Genomic DNA, 20,169 nt, shown 5'->3' on the forward strand with positions numbered 1-20,169 from the left:
GGGAAAAATATTGTCTTCTGCTTGCACACCTTGCATATTAAAATACATAATAAATAACCAAAAATGAAATTAGCATGATGACCATAGTAATATGGTGATAAATCATTACCATGGTTTTAAAGAGAAGAGATACAGGAAACTCAGGAAAATGTAATGGAAAGCTAATAACCATGTACTACTAACTCAGCTCTTCTGCACTGTGGTTCTTACTATTGGCAAACCAGTCATCTGAAAGCTCTGTCATCACAGAGAAAGGGAAAGTGAAATCACTCTGGACTCATTATACTGTCAAAGCTTAGAATGTTCCAGGCCAACAGCACTACTGCAGTGTACAAAGTTGTCTACAGATTGGGTCAAACAATTCCAGGTTCATTTTTTGTTAAGGCCGATAGGATCCAGTTATTTTCCTCAAATTTGGAAAGAATTCCCATCATTTTCCAAGCTACATTTGGGTCCTAGAATACTTGTTAAAATATATCCACCCATCTTATAGACAACAGCAAAAATCCTTTGATGGTTGGACTTTGGGTTGGACTCCACATCCCAGAGTTTTTGTTTAAAACTGCTCTTCAGGATTTTCCCGTTTTACCTCAACACTCTCTTAAAAAGCTGTCTCTGAGGGTGAGAGGGATTTTTTTTTCTCATACAAGACCGCTGGGGCCAGAGATGCTTACAAAGAATGACTTTATTAAAAGAGGCATGATACATTCTTCAGGTACACTTCAAAACAGGTTGTAAGCTGGGGGTCTTCAAACTTGGCCCTTTTATGACTTGTGGACTTCAACTTCCAGAATTCCTCAGCCAATGTGCCTGGCTGAGGAATTCTGGGAGTTGAAGTCCACAAGTCATAAAAGGGCCAAGTTTGAAGACGCCTGCTCTAAGCTATGAAATCTCTCTAAGTCAAAGGTTAACTATTACCAAACCTTCAAACCTCATTGTTTCAACCAGTCCCTATAGTTTTTTGCTTTTACACCAATCTAAGAATAACACTCCTGAAAAGTTTTTTTTTTTAAAAATAACCTGTTATTTAATAGGAGATGAGACTTGAAACACCCCCACCAAATATTATTTTACCTGAGTTGTCCCAGACACTGAAGGAAATGTTGCTTCAGCTATTTTGATTCTTGCTGCTAATTCTGTAGACCCCTGAGAATCCTCACTTTTAACTTGCTCTGGGGACATCCCATCATTGCTGCTATCTTCTTCAAAAGCAAAGGCATCTGAAGATTTAGTGAAGTTTCCTTGGGTACCTAGACAGATAGATGAACTCAGTAATAGGTTATCATGATTTAATTGTGAATGGCAATGGGTATCCAATGAATTTGCAAGAAAAAAAATTGTAACTAGAAAATGTTTGTACTTAGTATTACAGTATATATAACATCAACAGAGGGCCCTCATTATTTGGGGGAAGATGATTTTTGATTTTAACATTAAAATGAGAACCACAAAACTGTGAATAACAAGAACTTGAGTCACTGGAACTGAGGGGTTAGGTTCCAAAGTCTTTAGTTGTCTTTTTCCTTCCATATAGCATGTCCTTCCACTGATGTCATCTGCACAGTATACCTCTTGGCAGATCTGACTGAGTCAAATTCTTGCAAGGCTCCACATGACTTCCCTAGTAAGCTGGCTTCCTTCTTAGAGAACTTGCTTGACTGATAATGGAAGAAGTAGCTACAGTTGTTTCCTGTGACTTCACAGGCTTTTCTGCTAGGTGCAACCCTTGTGATCTCAGTGGAGGGCCTTCTTGATGACGCAGCTAGACATGAGTACTGTGCAGTTGCTTCACTCGTGAAAGACCCATCCAGCAAGATCACAAAAGAGCCAATTTCACAGCTCACAGCAAACTCTAGTGGCCACGTGTTACAAAACTATGTTGATCTGCACCAGCACAATCAAGAGGATACTCTCTCAAGATTATGAAAGAGCCACACAATGCAGAGAAACCAAGTATGAGTCACATGGTGCAACTGAGATACTACCACCTCATCAGCTGAGTAAATCACTGCAGAGAAGAAGGTCTGTTGCCACAGAAAATCCCTTTGAAGCCTCACAACCAGGCTGATCCACCAAAACCTACAGTAACTAGGAAGTACACTGCCCAGATGATCTACTTACGGTATATCCTTTAAAAAATTACCATACATGTAAATTTGATATATATATTTTAAATGTAACATGTATTACAAGAATGTGTGCAAAATGATCGACCATTTTGCACACATCATGTTAAAAAAAAAAAAAAAACAAGACCAAAACTGTATATAGGACCATTATGTATATACCATATCCTGATCTCTATTTAGCAATCATGGATATGCAAAACTGCAATGGCAAAGTCTTATCCAGTTATAGACCAGTAATAAAACAAATCAAAATAAAATATAAATAACCAATCCCTCCCCCCTAAAAAAAATTCCAAGAACCTCAAAATAAAGCAATAGTCAACCAGTGATGGTACTCAGTTGATGAAAACTATCACTATACAATAGAGATTGAGCTTCATAATTGCAAGATAAAATTTATTTCAGAAAAATACTCTGATCTGGCTATAAAACTCAGTGTATATTTCATCATCACATATATGCAGTTAAAATTGTGCTGAATACACAAGTTATAAACTTAGACTGCTGGAATTTCTATCAAGTGATTTTTTTTTTAGCAGACCTTGTATGTATATATTCAAGATATTTCTTAGAGCAATAAGGGCCATTATTTTCTAATCTGGGTTTTTGGAAGATAGTTTTTATTCTAATGGACATATTATAATATATAATTTGTACACAATTTGTTTCCATGTAAGTTGCTAAACCACCCCCATCAGTTCCTATATAACTTTTCTGGGCCAAAAGCTACACTGGATCTTGAACTCTCATGCTGGATCATCACTGCAAAAATGGTGTGTCTAGGACAAAAGCTAAATCTGATTTCATTAATTTATACTTCACATTAATTAAAAGAAAATACAATTATTCTATGATCGTATCATATTTTTTTTTCTTTTGTAGAAGAAGAGATTGGACAGACATTTATCTGGAATGGTATAGGGTCTCCTGCTTGAGCAGGGAGTTGGACTAGAAGACTTTGGAAGGATGGAAGGATGTGTCAACTTTGAACCGTTCCAGAATCAAACTCCTGGCAGTCAGCAGAATTAGCCTGCAATACTGCATTCTAACCACTGCACCACAATGGCTCTGCAACAGCCGTCGAATGTTACTGAAGGTGAGTCAAGACAGGATTTCATCCCATATTCAACACAAATTTGGTTCAACATAATGGGCCATAATGAACTTTTGGAAGTTTCTGCCAACCATACACTAACACAAGCATCCTCTTTAGATTCAGATCCTTATTTTTTTCCAGAATTTCACAGCTCTGAAGAATGCAACCGCTACCTATTCTTTCAGGACAAATTATTCCTCTCTTGTCAGTTTGTTTCTTAAAACTGGATAGAAATGTTGGCAAAAAAGGAGTTCATCCCGGGAGAGAAAACATATTCAAGGAAATCCGAAGACTGTGTTGCCCAATAGATAAACTCTGGTCAACAAACATCAAAATTCTAGAATACCCCCCCCCCTTTTTTTTTAATTGTAGCATCTAGAAATTTCCTTAGAGGAACACAACGAGGAGACTTTTTGCGTTGTTGGTTTTGCTTCCTCAAGACTCAGTATGACTCCTGCCAGATGCTGCTTCTCTGCCACTCAGCAGACCTCGGGAGTTCTGGAAAGTGTTCCCATGCAATATCCCCGTCATCTAGCAGGCAAAAGCACTTGACCCTTGGCTTCTACTGATAAGTAAAGTGCTGGGAAAGACAGGCCCTATCACAAAGACCCTGAAAGGCTGGAAGACAGTGGAAGAAAAGAAGATTCCTTCTATGCCCTGTAATCTTTGCAGGGCCGAGTCTGGCTTTGATCAAGTGTCTTCCTGCTTAGCTAGCAAACAGATATCTTGGATTTGGAGGGGACATGCCAACAAGGAATAAACCATTCAGGAATACTTAAGTCCTGGTAGATCTTCAACATGCATCCATGCTCCTTCAGAGGAGTCACTCAAAAGGCAACCCCATAGGAGTTTCTCCATTATAGTGGAATCTGTGTACCTGAACCATTGCCAATTAAAACCAGTGTACCTGAACAGGTACCTATTAAAATTACCTTTGATGGCCTCTTTCACAGCTGAGTCAATGGGAATGATATTCTTCTCCACCAGCTCCAGAGGTCCTGGTCTAAGAGCAATTTTTTCATTCAGATTGTCTGCAAGACGAGCTCGTTTTAGTTTCATCTGACTAGTTTGAATGGATTCTTCTGCAGCTGAATCTGTCAAGTAAGTGGTGAAAATTATTAAGTCTTGTACCAAGTCCCTTTTTTCTTTTCCTGCTTAGAAAAAGCTCAACAAGCACAGCTTGCTCTATGTTACTTCAGAACAGTTTCTTTAAAGAGGAAATATGCAGGTCCTTATACATGGATGCAATTGTAACAAAAAGCATTTAACCAGAACACATTCATGGGTTTCACTTTGTACTATATCATAAAGTGGCATGTTTGTAGCTTAGTGTGATATGTCAACAAGGCCAGTCAGTAAATCATAACTTATTTTCGAAAGGAAATCATGGTTTCAAACTATGGCTAGGGATTGGCTTATTGATTGTTAAAATCAATATTAGAAATATTAGAATCAGTATTAGAAATATTCACACTATCATAATAATTTATTCAGCCTCATGGTTTATTTGCTTTATTCCTAGCTTGTTCAACAAAGCATGATTAAAATAAACTCCAGCAAGCATGACAAGTCATATGCAACAAAAATAATTACATTGACTACATTAAGTAGTAGGTACCTAACATCACAGAATCACGGAATGTAACAGTTGGAAAGGACTTTCTTTCAGGGTTGGTTTAATATACAAAAAGTATTACCTGTATATGGTTTTCAACTAATATTCTTCTTCATTCATGGGAACATTTTCCACTGCCTCTATCTCAATAGACTAGGACTCATTATGAGTGAGGAGTGTAAATAGACTAGAGTTACTGGGCATTGTTTATATCATATCTGGATAAAATCATTTATATGCCCCCATTTTTAAAAAAACCACATCTCCTAAGCTAAAAGAGAAATGCAAAACTTTTGGACGAGTGGATAGATGGAATGGCACATAGTTGGAGGAAATATTAAGACTTAACTTACTTATTAAATAGATTTTTTTTTCACAATGAAGAGCAACTTAGCCAGTCTTACCTTGAACAATGTGCATATCAAGCAGTTCAGAATGCTCAGGTCTATTTCGGATCTTGTGCTTTAAATAATCTTCAGTCTGTAGAACATAAGAACAGAGATTGTTACCTCACTAGCTTAGCTTAAAAGTATTAGATGTTGCATTATAACAAGGATACTCTACTGTTTTACTAGACACTCTCTATTTTGCTCTAGGCTTAAAACATGACCTGCTTACAACAATTTCTAATCTGGATACCAATTTTTTGCCAGTTAGATTTGGATCTATTAAAGGCCTCCATTAATATATCTTACAACACAAATTACTGATAACTAATACAATGGACTGATGACATGAAACAACAATTTAGAACATGTATTAAATTCAAAACAGTTCAGTTGTTCTTAACATAGCCTGCAACTGTCTACATTCTACAACATACACTTGGACTAAAGCAAATTCTGTGGCTTCATTTAAATAAATTGCAGGTGCTGCTTTTTGTCCATGTAACTACTGCTGCATTTGTTTGAATTAGTATAATTAAACTAATGTTGTTTCAGGTCATGTATATAAAAAAAGATTCAGACAGACCTCCCATCAAACTACCATTCTCTAGCTACCTAAGAAATATACTAATGTAAATTTCTCATTCAGTACTTTCAATAAAGCACCCAGTACTTTCAATAAAGGCCGAGAATATATTTGTGAGTGTATTTTGGCTTTCCAAATAGATCCAGTTTAGGTCTTTTGACTCATATAATTCTTTTTTTCTTCTAGGCAACCAGCCAGTAGAAGCTTTTGAAGAGACAGTGAGATATTAACCTATGTCTGAACATACACAGTACTTCAAAGATACTTCAGACTGCTTGAAGTCTCCCAAGCACATTAATTTTTCACAATAGGCTATAGATCCTTTCTTACATTAGCCATGCATTTTTGCAAGACACTCATGTAAAATAATGTAATCTCTCCCATCAGAGAGATTACATTATTGTAATCTGGTTTTGAATTGGTAAAATGGAGCCAATCATTTTGTTCCCCTGTCTGCATGAGATCCAGTCATTTATTAAATAGATCCTACTGTTCCATGAACAGAGAAATAATACACATGCTGTGTTATGGGGGCTATAAGTAAAAAGAATGTGCTTAGAATGTGGTATGGCAGCCTAACTCTGTAGTTTGATCCTGATGGGCTCAGTCTTCCAATCTTCTGAGATCAGTAAAATGAGATCAGATTGCTGGGGCTAATATGCTGACATTGCAAACCATCCAGAGAGTACTGTAAAACACTATGGGGCACTATATAAGTTTATTACTATTACTATTGCTAATTCCTAAGCATTTCAAACCAATGGACATTTCTAAGCTCTTACAAAGCTTCTCTATGCTATTGGCCCCTAACCTGCATTATTTATGGTGGTAGATAGTTTTCAAGGACTGTCATGTTCCATAAATTAGAAATATAGGACATTGAACCTACAGTCACAAATAAACAAAGCTTTTACAATGGGATTATAGTTCTTCTAATACATTTTTTAAAGGCCTAGTTGGTCTACATCTCTTAAAAAGAACTTGTTCCATGCAGACAAATATATCCATGTTATCGTATCATATCTGCAATGAGAAATGGAATCTTGTCTGAACAAAAGAAGAACTGTGTCTATCAGGCATATCACAGACAGCACAGACTGAACAGCATCCCGTTGGTATTGTTGGAGGGCAGATGATACTTTGGTCTTTGAAAATAGGAGAACCTACACCAACTGGGAGTGGGAGGACAAGTTGAATTGCCAGTAAACAAAAGAAAATCCTTAGTCCAATGTACATGAGACAAACCTTTTTTTTTCAAATAAGTTATTTGCAAGTGGGCAGTACCAACCCTGTTACAGAACTGGTGTTTCCATCATCCAAGCCCATGATCAGCTATTAAACAAGTCAATCTCTTTTCATAATAAGATCTGGCTTAACCAATGAGCATGTGTGTAGCAAAATAAATGTGAGAATATATTGCAATTTTTTTTATCAGCTCTTCCCTTTTGGCTTTTCCACTAGCTTTAACAATGCCTAATCTCACTGCAAGGGCTGTTGCCAACAAGACACAGAGCATAAGTGATCACCAGCTCAAAGGAACCTTATATTATTATAAGAACTGAAGGGCAATGTGGTCCACGGCAAGCAAGGATCAAGGTTTCCTTTTGGGATTTCCCCACTACCCTCATGGCTTGCATGATCAAGTGTAGCAAACTTGAACACACTTTCAGCTTACAAAGTGCACATATTCAATTTCCTATGGCTATGTGCCACTGCCTAAGCTGAACATCCCATCGATGTTGTCTTTGCACTGTTGTCTTTATTGAGACATGTTAGTAAGCATGTTTTTTTCAGTCACAGTTCCGCAGAGAGATTTTCTGAGTCCTAAAAAGATTGTTATCTGAGGTGAGGCCATCACTATCTACCCACTCAAATGCCTACTCAATGTTACCTTGGTTCTCTCCAAGCTCTTCTTTTGCTCATGGAAGGGAGAAGGGCTTTTCAGCGCTGCAAACAGAAAAAGGCAGAAGCCTAGTGAGTTCAATGTGCACATGGGGCATACAGTCAGCTTCACGTTCTTCATAATAACAACAATAATAATCACAACAACAACAGTGACATCTACAATCCTATGGAAATCACTCGTCTTATCATAGATCGGGCAGTGGCGTGAAAAATGGTGGAGGGTGGAGCTGAGCAAAGAGACAGATGTCGTCTAAGCAGGAGACCCTCTGGTGGTGGATATCTTGAGGTGAGGGAGGTTAACACAAAAGCATAGCTTGTCCAGGATCTGGGCATTTTCTCTGAAAAAGTCTAAGAGATGCACTTATAATCTTGCACGTTAATTCTAAATATAGTTACGCTAGGTCATGCTTCTCAGATTGGGGTGGAGAATTCAGCATGATCATTCAGAGAAGATCTAGCTGTAAACTGCCAACGAGTTTCTTCCTTTAATAAAACTTGAGCATTATTTCATCACATGGCATCAGCACTTAAGGAATCAATAAAAGGAAAAATATGTTCTTCTCCCCATTTTATTTTATTTTATTTTATTTTATCAGTTTTAAAGGGCTACTACATTCATTATCCATTACATTCCAATTTTCCCAGTTGTGTTTTTTTTATGAACCATTTTAGCATACTAATTGTAGCAGGCAGATTAAAAACAATCTTAAAAAGCCAACAACAAAATATACCGGAAAAAATGCCTAATTATTATGATGGGTTTGTATCATCCATGGCCTCTTGGGACCACCAAGTTGCCCTGAATCAATGGAAGAAGACAGATTTGGGTAATGTTCTTTCGAAACTATTTTATTTGTCTGCCAGCAATGAACAGCAACTAAGTATTTATGTAAGAGAAGAGACAGAGAAATTGTAGTGTGTGAGGCAAAAATTGCTTTCTTAATTTCCCCAGTATTGAGTAGCCAATCATCTCTGCAGGTCCTTCACATGGAATCCAATTCCGATTATGCTATAATGCCGGGGGGGGGGGGTTCAACTTTGGCAACTTTGAAATGTGCAGAATTCATTTCCCCACCACCACCACTGGCTGGGGAATTCTGAGTGTTGAAGTCCACAAATCTTAAAGTTGTCAGGTTGAAAAACAGTGCCATAGTATGAAATAATCTTAAGGCTACTGTAAGGCATTTGGAATGCTGGAATGAGCAGAAAAGTGGAGTATAAATTCAACAATACATTTCAAAAATCAGTTAATTGCTGGCAAGGGGCACTTTAACAATATCTGCTTTTCTAACTCCCGTCTCTTCTGAATTCAGATAAAATATTTTGCTTGCTTCTAATCCCACCCCCCAACTCTTGCTTGAAACTCTTTTTGCTATCCTGTAGCCTAGGAAAAGTGAGCAGGGGTGAAACTGACCAGAGTTAACAGGCAACAGGCCAGCTCTAATTGTCTGTTTTCTTCCAAACAGGCTACAGTAAAAACAAAAAGTTCCCTTCTGTTTTGCATGAAACTAGCCAGTGTGTTTTGGGGTTTGTGTGTTTTTAATTCATAGTTTATCTTTTTTTTTTAAATTTGCACAGAGCTCTGGGACAATGATCCCATTTACTTAAGCAGGCAGACAAGCCAGCATGCAGATTGCCAGCTCCTATCCCACCCCCCCCCCATCTTTGTTTGTGCTGGGAAAGGAACTATACTGAAATGGAGGTTCACACAAACAGTGAGACGGAGAGAGGGCTTATGCAACTGCAAGAGCCTGAATATAAGGTTTAATTATTAGGAAGCCATTCTGTGCCAGATCTGACACTCATCTTTAATCTAATAATCTCACTGGAATAGAGAAGGAAAAGAGAGAGAGAAAGAGATTGAGATAGAAATATTTCCCAATTTTTATTTTTTGAAATTTCATTTCAAAATGAGAAAATAGAAGGCAAGAATCTTAAACTTGACAAACTGTACCGACTAGAAGCTAAATAGATGCCAATCAAGTGGTCTATTCTGGCTTTTTGAAGTATCAGTGAATTTTTCATAACGAAATCTTTCTTCCCCATAAACTTGTTTTTGGAACTGTTTTTCATCAAGTGGGAAGCTGCCTCTATATTTTAAGAGGCTTAGCGAAGGTGCATTGACACATACGTCTTGACTGACTTCAATCTCAAAGTTTGCAGACAAAATTCAGATCCCTTTTTTTAGTAAGTGTCAAATTATTGTTTGCTTTCTTTGTACAATTTGTGATAAGCTGTGCAATGAGAAAATAAAGGCAATACTATTTTTTAATTTCACAAGCATGGTTTTTTTTTTTTTACTTTCTTTCACTAGAAAAAAAATTAAGAGAGTAAAAACTGCTTTTAATCAATGATTTATCCAATATTCACATGCCAGTTATGGCTTCTCTGTTTCAAATGAATTTGTTGTCAGAGAAATGAGTAATTCTGCACTGATGTATCGGACAAGCTACTTTATTATTTATCTCCTACACTTAAGTGGACTCAGGAGATATATGTATCTAATATACACTCAAAAAACAAACAGCAACTCTACAAAAACTAAACAGATAAGAAAAAGAGTGCAATAAAAAAAGCATAGAGAACAACTTCTAATGCCACAGTTAGCAGCTGAAAAAAAATTAGTGAGAAAAGGCAGAATAAATTGTAAAAATGATCAGTGCCAACTTTGCTAATCTAAAACCTCCCTCCTCCTTTGAGATGCTTTAGAACAGGCGTATCAAAATGCCGGCCTGCGGGCCGGATGCATCATAGTGAAACCATGCCCACCCCATTGTCGGCAATGGCAAAAAAGTCACGATACATCACGACATGTCACATGACATTGCAAGTTTGACATCCCTGCTTTAGAACGAATATGCCTGTCCAGAGGTGTGATGTGAGCTAAGGAAGAGATGAAAATGGTTTGAAGAATAGAATTTAGGCAAATACATTTTTAAAAATGTACTCTACCAATGAATCAAACAACAACACTAATCAAATCATTGTCTCCAATTATGAATTTTGCCAGTGTAATGTGTTGCAAGGAATATAGAGAGAAAAGTCACAGAGAAAAAGAGAACATTTTTATAAAGTAAATACTGACAGCAAATGAGGAAGAAGGCTGAATAATATGACTGATATTTCCACTCTTTCTCTCTGTGGGTTTTCCAGGGATCTCCTGTCCAAATTCATACCACTTAGTATCAGCAGCTATTTCCAACCATTTCTGGTAGCCATTTCCCTGCCTACTCTGTAGAAATCATCACTGAACAAAGAAGTAAATAATCAGATTAAAAAGGTAATTGACATTACTTGCCATAATAAATGACTACTATTTAAAATGAACTACTGTAAAGGCTGTTAAAGATTTTTCCTGATCTACTTTTTTTTTGCAGAAAACAAACAAACTGGCCAAAGACATGTGGCATAAATCTATTTATCTTGTATATGGCTAGCTAAATCTAACAAAACCCATGCCTTATTTCATGGCTGCTCTCCTATCTGCTTTTTGTAAAACCTAGCTAAATAAATCTGTTGCTCCTCAGTGGTTGTAAAGGATATTGCCAAGCTCTGTCTTCTTGAGGAAGATACATTTTGGATTATGAAGGACAGGAGATAAAGATTTCTCTCTCGGTAGGATGAACATCTAGGAGGTGGTTCAGATCTGTTTGCCTGAGAGCATAACCTACAACTATTATTCTTGCTTCTAGTTCCCTGTCACTTTCTTCCTTCTTCTCTTTGCGACCAAAAATGCCTTTCGGGAGGTAAACTAGCAACTTTTATGGGGTGTCAGAGCATCCCTTGACAGTTGGCAAACACCAATGACACCTCATTTTTGCAGAACACGCCAGTTTGGCCTGATAGTGGGATAGGAATAAAACTGTCAAGAACTTTGGGCCACGCATTACATAAACAGTCCGTGAGGATCCACTCAGAAGTGATTACATGCTGTACCTGTCCTACCGATACCGAAATGCCCTATGAAACTGCCAAGCTGCTGCATGCGCCATTTGCAGGGAAGTGACAGATGATCCATGCCAAATGCATAGAACGGTTGGCAGGTTGTGACTCAAGAGGAAAGCAATAGCAGAGCTAACAACCACATGCTAAACCCAAAGCCTTTTGCAGAAATTGTGTGTGGGGGGCTAAGAGTTAGGGTGATCCAGCAGATAGAGTGTTTGGGCTGGGAGACCTGGATTCAGATCCTAGTTTGACCATGGACTCACTGGGTGGCCTTGGGCAAGGTGTTATCTCTCTCAGTCTCAGTTTCCCCATCTGCAAAAAATTGGAATAATCATGACCTAATGACCTACCTTAGAAGGGTTGTTTTGCAAGGCATCCCAAACCTGGCAACAAATTAATACAATCTAGTCTACCACACCTATAATCCCCACTGATCCCAGGGCTCTTTAGAATACTTAGAAAAGTACAAGTTAAAGTTTTATACCTTATTTTAATTATCACAGCAGCAATAGCTCTTGGCAATTAAGTTTTTTTTTTTAAAAAAAAAAAATCCCAAGTACATTTTACAGGGAAACTCCTTCTACTAGCTTATCATTGGAGCAGAAAATAGGAGTACAACCCTCTCAGGATGAGGAGTAGAGAAAAAAGATCTTTCTGCGGGATCCAGTCTGGGTAGGTCACTGGGACCAGAAGCGTTTGGAATCATCCTCAGGGAGTTTCTCTGTGCACTCTGGGCTGTTCTGTGCATTGGTGGCTACACAACAGCCACCATACAAATACCACACACAGAATAGCCCAGAGCATACAGAGAAGTTCCCTGAGGAAGAGTTGCAGCATGCGTCCCGGTGACCGACCCAGATTGGATCCGGCAGCATTATCCTGGGATACCTATATTTGCCTTCATTCATGAAAGATCTTTCTATACAGAATTCTTTTTCAATCCCTCCCCTGAGAAAAAGTTGGTTTCTGCAAGGGTACTGCATAGCTCTAGACTGGAGATCCTAAAGCAGTGCACCTGTAGAGGCCATACCCTGCTCTGAATCAGTAATTATCCTGATGAAATGCTCCAGGGACTGGGCGAGGGGGAGACGGTGGGGGTGGGGGACAGGGCAGACCTCAACCAAGGATGCCTGTGGATACAGTGATGGTAGGGAGAACAAAATGAAGTACTTACGTGGCATGATGCCTTGGTTGGCAAGCTGCTCTCGGCTTCTTCGTTGCTGCAGCCGTAACTGTAAAACTGGGAGAGAGTGCATCTTTCAGAAGTGAATTCTAACTTCTGCTCAAATAACCGCAAACCTTTCATTTGTTCAGAAGAGAATGCAAGCAATAGCTATTCTTTCTCTGACAGAGTGTGAATGAAATTCTAACTAGATCAAATTGAGAGATAACATAATGTGTTGTGCATGTATCTTATTTAGAAATCAGTAAGTTTTATTCCTGTGTGAGATTGCAGCCTTAAGCTACTATTGAAGGATGCTATGAAAAGAACTCCTTCTTCTTCTCCTCCTCCTCTTCCTCCTCCTTCTCCTCCTTCCTTCCTTCCTTCCTTCCTTCCTTCTTCCTTCTTTCTTTCTTCTCCTTCTTGTCTTTTTTTTTTTAGGCTTTTGAAGAAAAATAATGGATGTAGCTAAAATGGAGAGGCAGTCTAGGAAGGTATGGCCAATGTTACAGAGAAGGCCTGCCTGTAACTATAAATAATTGAATAATTTTGAAACTTCTGACATTTATGAAGTCCAGCTTGTTCTCCCTTTCATTTGTGAGTAAAGTCCACTTATAGGGTCTGCAAATGCCTTTCTTTCTTTCACTTCCACTCACAATGGATAACCAGGTACATCTGGCATAACATAAGCTTATCTTGAAGGACAAAGGGTGAACACCATCACCTTAGCTTGCGTTGTCTTTCCAAAATTGTCGTGGTTCAAAATTCAAGTCACTAGATTTGTTTCCAAATTGAAAATCAAGTTCAGTGGCATTTTAGACTTCTGACATTTTAAAAATTAGGAGAAATGACGCTTCAGACCAGAGAGAATATTAAATGAAGAAATCATATTTTGTCTGCTACAGGAAGATGTGATACATTCAGCTGCATGTCAAAGAAGCAAGTAAGAATCAATTTATATATTACAAATGTTATGCAGAAATCTTTCAAAATTGCTCAACATGCTGATAGGTCTGTAATGATTTGCAATCCAAAACATAGTTACTAGGGAGTAAGCTTGGCAAAGGGCAGTAGGAATCAACATCCACAATATTGCAACAGAAGATGAACTATCAATCAAGATTAGGAAAGAATGAATCTGTCAATCCCACTTATTCCTACCTGAGTACTTTCAAACATCTTATATCCTTTCCATCCTGTTCATGAAGAAATCAGCCCTTTTTGGAAAGTTCTTATCCAAAACTCATTAGAATAAAATCTTGCCGATTTGTATTTACCAAATACAATTCAGTCAAGTAAAAATGAAATATTCAAAGCCTTTGCCACTTCACTTTCTTCTACAATATATTTTTTTCAAATCTAAAATTCTTTCTTTCCTGTATATCAAGAAATCTGAGATTACAATATTGATAAGATGTTATAACAGAAAAATTACTAAACCAAAATGAGTAGATAGAGCTGTCATGGGGAATAATTTCAATTCACCTCATATATTCGTCTCAGTATAAACTCAGCTGAAGACAAATGACACATGCTTTATTAAATTTTCCCTATAATAATTTTTGAAACAATTTTCTTAGAAACTTGTATAATATATAACCTTTTTTTTCCAAGTAATATTCATTCATGAGGTTGTTCTTTCATTTTTGCGAAATCTACTTTTTTCCTTTAACCTTTAAAAAAACAACTGTAATATCAACAAATAGATGAAACCCTGTTAAGTATTTTTGCTGTAATTACATACAAAACATCCATTATACTTATCAGAACATCCATTATTTTGGTGAAGAAATTCATTAATGGCTCAGGCAGGAGAAAGTATCTGAACTTTTAAATCATGGCAGAACTGTTAAGGGAATGGAGTTTTGCCTTCTTGATAGGGATGAGTTCTTATTGGTATGGAACTGGGAAAAAAATCTTGCCTTTTCCACAAATAATCTCCAAGAAATGAGCTCTAGAGACAAATGGCTTCCTCGGGGCACCAGCACCCTCTTGAAAAGCTCTCATGATTTGTTTATGCCTGCTCAAGCTTAGCACTGCAGAGGGATTAAAACATCTGTTTGCATGCTGCTTTAATCAGGACTAGACAAGGAACTTGCCCACTTCAGAGATGTCATTTCAGCAGGAGAACATGGGAGGAAAGAGATAGAGAACTGGAGGAGGCAGCCGCCAAAGACCTGGGCATTCAGAAAGGGTGGCCTGTTTGATATAGTCTGAGGAACCAGATGCAAAGCTTTGACACCCCAAAAACTTAACCGCACATATGCCAAAATACTTCCCATATACAGCAAAGCTCAAAAGCTCCAATCCCAGAAAAAATATTAGATGAGTTGCTGCAGTCCTATAATTCATCTACATTCTTTAATTTGAATGGTATGAATGCTTGATCTGCATCAACAAACAACCAGTGGAACAACTTGCCATCAGAAGTTGTGGGTGCTTCATCACTGGAGGTTTTTTAAGAAGAGACTGGACAGCCATTTGTCTGAAATGGTATAGGGTCTCCTGCTTGAGCAGGGGGTTGGACTAGAAGACCTCCAAGATCCCTTCCAGCTCTATTCTGATTGATTGATCTTCATCACATATGTATGGGAGAGAAAGGGAGTCATTTCCAGAAGTTTCAGAGGAATCTTCTTCCCCATAGAATGCCAGAAAATTAGAACCACGGAGATTCAGAATGTCTCAAACATTTTTTCTATATTTTTGCTATATAGCCATAGACAATTACTAATTTTCAAAGCAGAATATTAATTATTTCCTAATTGGGCATATACTAGTCTTTCTTTCTTTCTTTCTTTCTTTCTTTCTCTCTCTCTCTCTCTCTCTCTCTCTCTCTCTCTCTTTCTTTCTTTCTTCACTCATTATGATGTCCTTGTGATAACAATGGGATTTTTTGGGAAATATTTCTTTATTCTTTACCTTTCAACTACAGCATAAACCATGACAAGGAGGATTCAACTAATTATTAGCTAATGGAATATTTAAATACTCACATATTATAAAAATCAACACCAACACCAAAATGTTCATACACAAGTCCAAACTGAATCCACTTTTGTCTTATGTATAATACAACTGGTATTATGAATATTTTGTTCTTTTTTAATAAAACATATTTACAACCCAAGTGCTATTCCACTAATGGATAAATCTGCTGAGAAACTGTGCGATCATTCCATTTAGTTTTAGAGATACTTCAATCTCTATCTTTCAAATGATGGCTTGAACAAGGACTGAGCTAATTTGCCATCATCACTGGTTAGTTGCAGAACCAGTAGATGAAAGATGAAATATGAAAAACTATTTAGCTAGAACAATGAACAAGATAGGCCATCAATCTAGCCTATGTTTACAAGACATGAGCTCTCCATGGAAGTTAACATAACCCTACAAATACACAGATGGAGGCAGTTTGCCAAAAAGCCTACGTAGCTTAAGACATCCTTCTGTCTCAGTAAGACAGAGGATGGCACTCCCTCCTTTAAGCGCATTCAAAAATTGACTAGACTGGCAGTTATACCCTGACGTCTCCTCCCTGCCCTTAAGGGCAGCAGAGCACCCAGTGAGGCATAGTCTAACTCATACACACACATACTTCCAATTCCCAGTCTCGGAAAATTGTTCCATACTCTCAATGGTATATTAATCAACATAGCAGTCCCATTATGACTAATGGTAGCACTGTTTGGAAGTTAATCCATGGGTGACATTTATTCCAGTGCAGCAAAACTGCAGAACAGGTATTTAGTTATTTAGAGTTCATTAAAAAGGCACAGATTAATCTTGTTTACCCGATGAATTTCACCCACCTGAGATTTTCCAGTACTGTATGTAAGGGAAATGGAACTCAGTTTCAGAAATTAGCAATAAGACCTAAAATTAGAAAGCCAACACTCCTTTATGCATTTTTAGAGTGTGATATTGTGAGCGTGATACCAAAAATTGTACCAAGCTGGGGGAACTTTCTGGTGCCTTCCAAAGTATTTATTCTATAATATGAACTAATTCAATGCTGCAAATTTATTCTGCAGTTCAGTTTTGGCATGGTGTTATTATACCCCCCCATCCCAATATGTGTTCATTAATGAAAAACATATATGTCCTGAGTCACTCAGAATGAACTCTTTACCAGATTAGAGATTTACTGAATGACTGTATCATTAAAATGTCAAGTTACTATAATTTTTCAGATGTTTTCTAAATTGATCAGGTGATCATTAATATGTAGACTTGGCGGTAAAGCTGGGTAAAATATGTAAAACAATATCAAAAAATAATGATGAAATTCAATATATCTTTATCCAATTTTTTGGCCATCCAGGATAACTCTGGACAGTTTATAATATTTCCATTATGTCTGTTTTCCCACAACACAGAAGCATTTTTCTCACTACTATTCAAGCAATGAGATTAAATACACCTGTTCATTTATTTATTTATTTTTGCATTTCAGATGTTTGTAAGTTTGCTCTTCTTTGCCTTTTCTTTAGATCAATTCTGATCATGCCACAGACTGTAACGAACAGTCTGCAGGATAAATTTGAAATTTAAATCAGGAGAAACCTCAGTTTTCTGATGAAGGCAAGCTTATAGTCTCAGTGAAAAATAAAATTAATGAAATTAAATGTGTAAATAAAGCATACAGTGTTTATTTCAATTTACAGTCATAACTCTGGGAACTTTTGAGGGATAATCAAAAGAACGCTTGCTTTAGAATTTGAACATTTTTTTTCATCAGGAGCTTATCAAATCTTTGTTACCGGATTAGGTGGATTTAAAAAAACAAACCAACCAGATCTTTTTTCTAACATGTTGCTAAAATCTGCATTGTTAAAATATAAATCCAGTATGTCTAGTTCTTTCATTTGTCTCTCATTCTGATTAGCACCAGAACTTCCATACAAAGCAGATTCCAACTTCATATCAATTGACAGTAAAACATCTAGAACTTTACTTCCCATTCATAGGAGACCATAAAATACATTCAGACTGTACCAGATCCAAACAAAGCAGAGACAGGAGAAATAGTCTGAATGAATCTAGGTTTCAGTGTCGCATCTCTGCACTCAAAACACACTCAATTCAGCACAGTACAATACTCAATACAATGTTCAAAGGAACACACATGTTCCTTTCCTACACTGACAATCAACCCATTTTCAGTACAACTGCTTCAGATACTTTAGCCAGTAAGATTGAACCCACAAGCCTAAATATCATAACTTCATAACACCGCTCACCAACCTGAACCCTCAGTGATAGCTAGCAGATCAGAGATGAACTCTTAAGTAGTCTCCCAAGTTGCATCGTCTAGTTGCAGCAGTCTGATACTATCTGAACATGTATTTTTGGGAGCAACAATTCTCTGGAGCAATTCCCTCCACCTCCAGGAAAAGTTAAACAGTTAGGGGGAGGGTTCTTTGAGCCAACCACTTAATGTTTGTCCCATTTGATTTAATACAATTCCATTGATACTTGGAACCTGGCAGCCAGGCCGAAAGAATCATTGTTTCTGTGAAATTTGTCAGGATGACCTCAGTTTTATTTATTTATTTATTTATCTTTGGCAAAATAGACAAAATAGCATACACCGTATTTTTCCACTTTATGGAAAAGGAAGGAGAGGAAAAAAAAAATCTCCATGCCTGCAAGACTGCTGAGTCCATTTCAGATTGATACCCAACTCAGAGCAGTGGATAGTCTGTCCCAAGTGGCATTTGAAGCTGTTCTCACTGTAAGTGAAACTTGCTTGCTTTTTCCTTGGCATGAGGTTGGCAGAACTCCACCCAACGTTATCGCTTTCTTTCTTTATTTGTAATGAGATTTTTGACTTTATAATGTTCATGTTAATATTATCAAAGTAGGATGCAATTAAAATCAAACTTATTATGAATGCAGTCCTAGAAAAATCAAAGAGTTAAACAAAGCAAAGCTCAACAAGCTTATCAAAATATGATTTATTCCTGTTGGTCTGTCAATTTTTGAAGACAGGTGAACTTATCATGGAAGAACATTCTGTAATAAGGTGCTACCCCAGAGGAAGTCCTACAATTAGGAGTAAATAAGTTCAACTGAGTATGGGATGGCATTTAAATCAGCGTTTCTACATTTGACTCTAAAACAGGAGTGTCAAACTGGCAACATCACGTGTCGTGTTGCGCTGTATCATGACTTTTTTTCCATTGCCGGCAATGGGGTGGGCACGGTTTTGCCATGACGCATCCGGCCCACGGGCCGGCAGTTTGACACCCCTGCTCTAAAACAAAGGAGGGGGGGAAATCTATGAACAAAATTATTCTGCCTATTATTTAGGATTTTAAAAGGAAGATCAGCCCCTTGAATTTGGTCTGGAAACAGCCTGGTAACCAGGGAAGATCACTTAGAATGGACAACCAAATTCAAATTGCTGCATTCTGTGCTGGAGAAGTTTCTTAACTACTAGAGGTATCCAATATATAACGTATATAACTGTAGAGATTGACCTGAAAGTTTACCAAAACATGCAAGACAATGTTTTGCATGTTTTGGTAATCTTCAAACTAATCTTAATCTATCCCATAAATAATTACCCCAAAGCATTCTTCAGTGCATGAGCAAATAGGGTACCAGAGTGGTAGTTGCGTCAGTAGATGAAATGACCATTGCCAAAACATCTTGACAGAAAAAAATCTAAAAGATTAACTATCTTGATATCACTACTTTTTATACAACAGTAACAACATAGAGCAATGGAAATGCCATTTTTGTGTGAATGTGTGAATGCTTTTCTAAAAACCAAGTGTACAATTAGTCAAACACAAGCAAAATATCCTTCTCACATGTCAAAAAATAACCATTTGTCCCTTCTTCTGACTTGTCCACAGACGTACAAGGAGAATGCCATTATCAGCCATTATTTATTAAATAAATAAGGAATGCGTAAATAATTTGACAACCTCCAAGAGACCTCACAGGGAAGTATAAAAACCAGAGGTTGTCACAAAAATTGAAAGGAGTCTATATTCTGTAATTATTTTAATTAGTCATCGTAAGAATCCAATATATCCTCAACATGTAGTCTAAAACAAGGACATTAAATTTTATAAGACAGGACAAATTACTGTTTTATAAAATTTATTATGTTACAACACATTTTTTGCTACTTTTCCCTCATAAGAAAACACTACATAGTCCAGCAAGCTGTTGGCACTATGAATGAAACTCAGAAGTATTAATTAGCTGTAATAGTGAAGTGACAGTGGTAAGAAAACAGGAATTTGTAAATTTGTAAATGGTTAGTTATAAGCACAATGTGGTAAGTGATAAGTATAATAATGCTTTTTTATTATCACCATTTTAAATCTGC

The 20,169-nt window shown here is 37.3% G+C and overlaps 1 protein-coding gene across 11 annotated transcripts in view; it reads right to left on the reverse strand.

Annotated features, from left to right (window-relative positions):
* The window catches only part of MYOCD (myocardin), a 198,463-nt gene that overhangs the window by 34,514 nt on the left and 143,780 nt on the right, over positions 1-20,169 (reverse strand). For 7 of the 11 annotated variants that reach the window (XM_039321984.1, XM_039321972.1, XM_039321973.1 and 4 more), the window contains 5 exons: positions 12,837-12,902; positions 7,704-7,759; positions 5,245-5,320; positions 4,158-4,319; positions 1,075-1,250 (listed from right to left, as the gene is read on the reverse strand). In XM_039321984.1, coding sequence (XP_039177918.1) covers positions 1,075-1,250; positions 4,158-4,319; positions 5,245-5,320; positions 7,704-7,759; positions 12,837-12,902 — 536 coding nt within the window. Of the gene's footprint in view, positions 1-1,074; positions 1,251-4,157; positions 4,320-5,244; positions 5,321-7,703; positions 7,760-11,925; positions 11,975-12,836; positions 12,903-18,068; positions 18,204-20,169 lie in introns of those variants that run through there. The other 4 variants (XM_039321975.1, XM_039321976.1, XM_039321977.1 and 1 more) reach the window with 2 other exon arrangements.

The sequence above is a fragment of the Crotalus tigris genome, unplaced genomic scaffold, assembly GCF_016545835.1.
Source record: "Crotalus tigris isolate CLP2741 ecotype Arizona unplaced genomic scaffold, ASM1654583v1 scf7180000023830.6690815, whole genome shotgun sequence".
Taxonomy (NCBI): domain Eukaryota; kingdom Metazoa; phylum Chordata; class Lepidosauria; order Squamata; family Viperidae; genus Crotalus; species Crotalus tigris.